The sequence below is a fragment of the Terrapene carolina genome, unplaced genomic scaffold, assembly GCF_002925995.2.
Source record: "Terrapene carolina triunguis isolate 2854851 unplaced genomic scaffold, T_m_triunguis-2.0 Scaffold33417, whole genome shotgun sequence".
In the NCBI taxonomy this organism is placed as follows: Eukaryota; Metazoa; Chordata; order Testudines; family Emydidae; genus Terrapene; species Terrapene triunguis.
The window spans coordinates 1-7,524 of record NW_020697768.1 but is presented as its reverse complement, the minus strand read 5'-3'; the positions used below and the strand labels follow the sequence as shown (position 1 = coordinate 7,524).

Here is a 7,524-nt window from a genome sequence, read left to right as displayed (position 1 = left end):
TACAATCGTGACAGGTGTGGTATCAGTATTTATGCAGAGAGCTTGGAAGAAAGGCAATGCAGATGCCCCCCATGACACATTAGGTTTTGCTACACCTCGATCTGTGTGACAGAAGCTGATTTTAAAGGGTTATGGATCTTAGGGCCACATTCACAATGGACTTTGGCTTTTAGACACTTAAAAATCACTCAACATAGTTGAAGATGCTCGGTATGAAGTGTAAACCTACCATGGAAATCTGGGCTCCTCATTTGGACAGAGCCTTGCATTTCCCTTCTGTGATGTGTGTCCTGATCTTCACTAAGATGATGGTGTAGGAAATAAGCAGAACAATTAATACTATTATGAGCAGCACTCCACCATTGAAGACCATCTGCAGTTCTACCATGTGGGTGTCAGTGCAGGCCAGTTTGATAACATGTGGGACATCACAGTAGGAATTGTCCAGGACATTTGGACCACAGAACAGTAGCTGGAGGAGCAGTCAAAGCTGAACAGCAGAGTGAGCCAATCCACCCAGCCATGCCAGCACCACTAGTCCCATTCACACATCCTGGTTCATGATACTCAAGTACCGCAGTGGTTTATAGATGGCCACATACCGATCGATCACCATTCCCACAAAACAAATTAAGTGGTAGAAGAACATCTGGAGGATGCACTCACTGAACAAGTTTTACACTGGGAAAGGAGACCTGCATGTTTGGAGCATTTACTGATAATTCACTGACATCCAGGAAAGCCAAGTTCAGGAAGTACATGGGGGTATGGAGTCGGTGGTTGGTGATCACGGTGATGATGATGAAGATTCCTAGCCAGGTGTTCACGTAAACTATGAGGAAAACCACAAAGAGGAAGTGCTGCAAGTCAGGATTCTGGATGAGGCCCAAGAGGACAAATTCTGTCACTGGGGTGGTTAGGTTCTGCTCTTCCATTTTGTGTTCTTAAAAATCTACCAGGAAAAAATAACAGAAATTTACTGATATTAAATCAATGTTAACTCCACCTTCACAAAGACATTGGATTTGGAAATTTCTTTAGTTTTCTAAATTCAACATTGTGTTCTCAGTTCTGCTGCAGGGAAACCCTGCTTCAGCCGACCCTAGGAACTCCACCAGTGAGGAGCTGCAACCATGGGGTGCTTGTGAGAGAAGAGGAGTGGTCTGCTCACCAAAAGAGGCCCTTGCTAGTCACAGTCTGCATTCATCTACATGCAGCCTGGATGGTGCAGTCTTCCAAAGGTCCATAGAGTCCTCTTGGGGCCTAGAGATTCTGGGATGGGAAGGATGTGGGTTGCAGGCGTACATATAGCCAGAGATTCTCAGAGTCCAGGGATTGTCAACAAGGGGCTGCTAGGAGGTCACGATGACTAAACCTACCTACCGACATTGCTGAATGGGAGGGAGATTCCAGTTAGATCCTTGCTAGAAGGGAGGGGAATTGGAATGGAAAAGCTTGAGAACCACAGATTTCATGGATTTGGATTCTTGGACTGGCTATCAGAGATGTGTAGCACCTGTAACCCCCATGAACACAGTGAGGAACATTGTCCCTCTGTAGTGGCTCATCCACTGAAGAGGGTGACTCTGACTGACTGATCAGGGAGGAGTCGGTGCTCAGCACCTCTGGAACCAATTTGCTGTAGTTTGGTGCCTACAAATTCTGGTACTTACATTTAAGCACCAGCACTGGAAAACTGACCACATAAAGATTTCCATCCATGCACTCAGGTTGAGATGTTCACTGCCACTGAGTGATTATCAGTGGTTCACAGTCATGCTGGAAGGGCATAACGAGTGGGGTCCCACAGGGATCATTTCTGTGTCCGGTTCTTTTCAATATCTTCATCAATAATTTAGATAATGGCATAGAGAGTACATTTATAAACTTTGCAGACGATACCAAGCTGGGAGGGGTTGCAAGTGCTTTGGAGGATAGGATTATAATTCAAAATGATCTGGACAAACTGGAGAAATGGTCTGAAGTAAATAGTATAAAATTCAATAAGGACAAATGCAAAGTACTCCACGTAGGAGGGAACAATCAGCTGCACACATAGAAAATGGGAAAGGACTGCCTAGGAAGGAGTACTGCGGAAAGGGATCTGGGAGTCATAGTGGATCACAAGCTAAATATGAGTCAACAGTGTAACGCTGTTTCAAAAAAAGCAAACATAAATCTGGGATGTATTAGCAGGAGTGTAGTAAGCAAGACACGAGAATTAATTCTTCCACTCTACTCCACATTGATTAGGCCTCAAGTGGAGTACCATGTCCAATTCTGGGTGCCACATTTCAGGAAAGATGTGGACAAATTGGAGAAAGTCCAGAGAAGAGCAACAAAAATGATGAAAGGTCTAGAAAACATGACCTATGAGGGAAGATTGAAAAAAAATTGGACTTGTTCAGTCTGGAGAAGAGAAGATTGAGAGGGGACATGACAACAGTGTTCAAGTACATAAAAAGTTGTTACAAGGAGGAGGGAGAAGAATTGTTCTTCTTAACCTATGATGATAAGAAAAGAAGCAATGGGCTTAAACTGCAGCAAGGGCGGTTTTCCTTGGACATTACGAAAAACTTCTCGTCAGCATGGTTAAGCACTGGAATAAATTACCTAGGGAGGTTGTGGAATCTTCATCATTGGAGACTTTTAAGAGCAGGTTAGACAAACACCTGTCAGGGATATTCTAGATAATACTTAGTCCTGCCATGAGTGCAGGGGACTGGACTAAATGACCTCTCAAGGTCCCTTCCAGTTCTATGATTCTATGATTAGAGTTTTGACAGTTGTTGTTGTAGAAGCTGCTGTTGAAGTTCGATCCCATTTCATCTCGGGTGGGGTTTGGGATTCAGTTGGAGTAGGTGTTATTGTTATTGTAGGTCGTTGTGACAGCTTAAGAACTTTCATATGCTTTTTACAGTTGAGCTCACAAAGAGGGTTAATTTGTTGACCCACTTATCACACCTCTGCCCTTCCTCTGATTGTAGGAGATGGACCTCCTGGAGCCGATGAAGGGGGAGAACAGCACCTCAGTGACCAAATTCATCCTCTTAGATCTCTCCAGCAACCTGCAGGAGCAGCTCACCCTCTTTGGGGTCTTCACAGCCATCTACCTGGTGGCCCTGATGGGCAACATGCTCATCTTACCGCTGATCAGCCTGGACTCCAGGCTCCACACACTCATGTACTTCCTCCTGGGCAACTTCTCAGTGGTGGACATTGGCTCTACCAGTTCCACCATGCCCAAGATGTTGGCCAATTACCTGTCACAGGACAAGTCCATCTCATGGGCTTTCTGCCTCTGTCAGATGTTCTTCTTCATCTCCTTCAGGGGGATCGAGTGCCTGCTGCTGGGGGTCATGGCCTATGACCGCTATGTTGCCATCTGTCACCATCTGCACTACGGCACGTTCATGAGCCGGCGGGCATGCACCCTGCTGGCTGCAGCAGCCTGGGTCATGGGCTTGACCAACTCGACTGTGCACTCATCCCTGATATCCATCCTGTCCTTCTGCTGGGGCAACGTCCTCCGCCACTTCTTCTGTGACATCCTCCCACTCTTTCAGCTCTCCTGCTCCAATACCTGGGCCAACCAGGCTATCACCTTCGCCTTGAGTGGTGCCGTGATCCTGGACTCCTTGCTGGGGACCCTGGTGTCCTACGTGTACATTGTGCTGGCCGTCCTCAGGATCCGCACAAGTGAAGGGCACCTCAAGGCCTTCTCCACCTGCACCTCTCACCTGGTCATGGTCAGCCTCTACTTTGGCATCGTTATCTTCACCTACATTCACCTCAACTCCACCTACCCACAGCATCAGGACCGGGCACAGCCCATGCTCTATGGCATCGTCACCCCCATGCTCAACCCCATTATCTACACTGAGGAAGAAGGAGGTGAAAGGGGCACTCCGAAAAGCCCTGGCTAGGAGCTAGGCAGGTGAAGGGAAGTTGCAGTTGCTTGGGAGCCAGGACTCCTGGGTTCTATGTCTGGCTCTGGGAGTGGAGCGGGGCCTAGTAGGTTAGATTGGGGGGCCTGGAAGTCAGGACTCCTGGGTACTATTCCAGCTCTGGGAGGGGTGTGGAATCTAATGGGTAAAGCATGGGGATGTGAGAGTCAGGATTCCTTAGTTCCACACCCAGTTGAGGGAAAAACTCTCTGTGTGTGTGTGTGTGTTTATATACAAGGGATTGTTATTCCAGTTGCCAAAGCTGAAAGGTTTTTATCTGACTATTTTCCAGTCTTCAGCAGGATTGGGTGTAAAATTTTGTGGTTTAGGGCAAAATAGTTTGTTTTTTCTTTGCTGAAAACCTTTAAAAAAATCTTTAAAAGTCCATTTTCAGTTTTTAGGCCATAAGTCAACAATTTCTGAGGAGTCATTTTCCCACTGAGAGGAAGAATGGGTAACGCAGCGTCATGACAAACACTCCCACTTGTTCCTGCTTCAGTTGTTTAAATTTGTAGCTGGAAAACCTCAGTCCAAGATGCTTGCCAAGGATCCCAGAGTGGTATATCCATAGTTTATGTGTATCATCTCCTGTTATGAAGCTGTTTTGCTAACTGCAGAAATCTCAGAACTGGTTGAAAAATACCAATTATTTTCACAGGAAATAAATAAATAAATAAATAAATAAAAACTTTGTTTTGTAAAAAAAAATAAAAATTCCACAAGAATTGTTTGGGGTTTTTTGTTTGGTTTGGTTTTTGCAACAAAAACCAAACCCCTCAAAATCATTTTTTTTCAAAAACAGTTCTTTGTAACAATATTATGTTATAATAAAAATATCCAATGGTTCATAAAAAACTTCAGTTTCAAAAAGCATTTTGGGACAAATGTTTCAGTTTTGGGTAAAAGCATTTGCTGTTGGGTAAAAATTTTGGTTAAAAACCTTTTACAATAAAAAAAAATGTTGTTTTTGAAAACAGAATTGTTTAAACAGACATTTTTTCCAAAAATTGAAAAATGTTAAGTTTCTGCGGTTTCAATTGAAAACTGGAAATTGTCAACAAAAATGTCATTTTCCTGGAAACATTTCTGATTTGGTGAAAAAAACCCTTGTTTCTTGGAAAAATGGTTGGGTGAAATAATTTTTACCCTCAGCATGGATAGCACATCCAGAGAAGACTTAATGACTAATAACTATGGGTAGCTGATAATTGAGAATCAATTATTTAATCATTTATTATTTATTATTGGTATTGCTGGAGCCCTGTGAACCAGAGTCATGGACCAGAGCCCTATTGTGCTAGGTGCTGTACAGACAGAATTAAAAGAAGGTTCCTGCCCCAAACAGCTAATTGTCTGTCCCATCCAATGCCCATAATGACTCTCTGGGTGGACGTATTGCAAGGTTACTGTGACTGTAACTCTGGGGAGTGTTTGCCAATGGGCACTTGTACATCAGTGACCGGTTAGATGTGTGACGTGGTCCCTTAGGCTATAGCAATATTCCCGGGGGAGAATCCTGGATGTGACTGCATTGGTTCATTTAGTGGGGGTGTTTTAGACCTGATGGTTGTATCCAATACTTCTAGTTTTGTCTCTTTGTCTCTGGTCCTTTCTTAATGTCAACCTCCAGAACCGAATGTTATCATTTTAACACGCGGAGTTGGGCACAATGCAGGAACCATGGGAAAGGTTCCCTGGCCGACAATATGTCAGACTAAATGTGCTGAATACTCCTTTCTGGCCTTATAGTTTATGGGCCAGACCCACAGCTGGGCTGAATTGTCTGTAGCTCCATTGGAGTCAATGGCCCCAATCAGTAGCTAATGTGAATCACCTGTAGCTCCACTGGACTCAATTGGCCAGTTCCCCAGCTGCTGTAAATCGGTATCACTCATTGGAGTCAGTGGGTCAGAATTAGGTCCCCCAGGATAATGGTGTTCCTAACTCCCTCATGCTCTTTTGACATGCCAAGTCATAATGAACCACAATCATTCTCCTTTTTATTCCAGCTTTGTGTCACCAGTTTCACCTGTCCAAATGGGTGTGTCCTGGTCCCACATTACAATTGTCCTCTTGAAGGTAAATCCGGTTGTAAGAGATGACACTTGTCTTGTCTCACAGAAACCAGATTTGTTTTTCTTCCCGTGGTTCCTGTTTTATCTTCAAATTCCTTTCGGATGAATAAAACTCCAGTGAATCTTTTGGTCTGCTCATTAGGCAGCCAAACCATGGCAATCAGCACATGGAGACTGAGTCCTGTGCAACTTACCCTTTCTTGTCATTGCATTTACACTTTGTAGTTTAAAGCTCTTATCAAATTATCTGCCACACAAATCCCAAGATCTGACATCCTGACATCTCTTTCAGATGTGATAGAAAAGACAAAAAACAAATAGGAGTTAAACATTAGATGCAAATTAGGAGTCAAACAGCTGCAATCCAGGACCTGTGTAAACAGACTTGGAGCTTCATAGGTTTTAAGACTAGAAAGGACCTTTTGATTAGAGCCTCCTGTCTGACCTGTATATCACTGGCCATTAAATGGTATCTGGTTCCCCCTGTATTGAGCCAAATAACTTGTGTGTGTCTAAAGCATCTTCCCTTAGGGCCTCCAGTCTGGATTGGAAGACATCAAGTGATGGAGACTTCCTTTGGGTATTTGTTCCAGTGGTTGATCACCCTCACTGGTAAACATTGATGCCTAATTTTTCATTTGACTGTCTGGCTTCAGCTTCCAGCCATTGGTTCTTGTTCTTCCTTTCTCTGCTAGATTAAAGAGCCCTTTAGTACCAGATATTTTCTCCCCAGGAAGGTACTTTTACTGTAAACAAGTCACCTCTTGTCTGCTCTCCCGTACAGCACAGGCCAGAGAATCCAACACATAGGGACAATGGCCATTGGCTCACCGCCCCTGGAGGAGGTAGTGCCAGCTAGCCATGGTCACATCACAGCTGAAAATACAGCAGGAATGCTCTCCCATCACCTTCAGGGCTCTGAGCAGAAATGTCCCAAGTCAGCTCTGCCTATGGATGGATTTCCTGTCTCTGTGTGTGGGCCCTGGAGAGCCATACAATGAACCGGCAGGGTCTGAGTTTGGTGGTGACCAGGACACTCAAGATAGAAACTTTAACACCAATTCAATGTCTTGATAACAGGCCAAATGCTCAGCTGGTGTAAATTAGTGCAACTCCATTGCCTTCAATGGAGCTACGGTGATTTACATTATCTGGGGATCTGGCCCCATTGACTCCTATAGAGCTATGACCTATTCACACCAGCTGGGGATCTGACCCCATTGGTTTCAGTGAAGCAATGGCTATTTAAGCTAGCTGGGAATCTGGTCCATTGCCTTCAGTAGAATGATACCAATTGACACCATTTAGGAGGCTGACCCTTCACAGCTATTCACTCTCTCTGACATACCTTCAACCAAAGTGAATTCAACATGTTAAAAACACCATGCAGCATTGCATCTGCAGCCAAAGGAGTCTTTTGTTTTACTATTGTCTACTGTCAGAAAAAAAAGAAAAAAATTGCAGAGAAAGGAAGGAAGAAAGGAAGAAAGAAAAGTTATAAC

At 44.2% G+C, this 7,524-nt stretch overlaps 1 protein-coding gene across 1 annotated transcript; it reads left to right on the top strand.

The window, feature by feature from the left end:
* Nucleotides 1–3,008: 3,008 nt before the first annotated feature.
* LOC113409464 (olfactory receptor 1019-like) lies at nt 3,009–3,926 on the top strand. Its single transcript, XM_026663396.1, has one exon. The coding sequence runs from the start codon at nt 3,009–3,011 to the stop codon at nt 3,924–3,926; it is 918 nt and encodes a 305-aa protein (XP_026519181.1).
* The last annotated feature ends 3,598 nt before the right edge of the window (nt 3,927–7,524 follow it).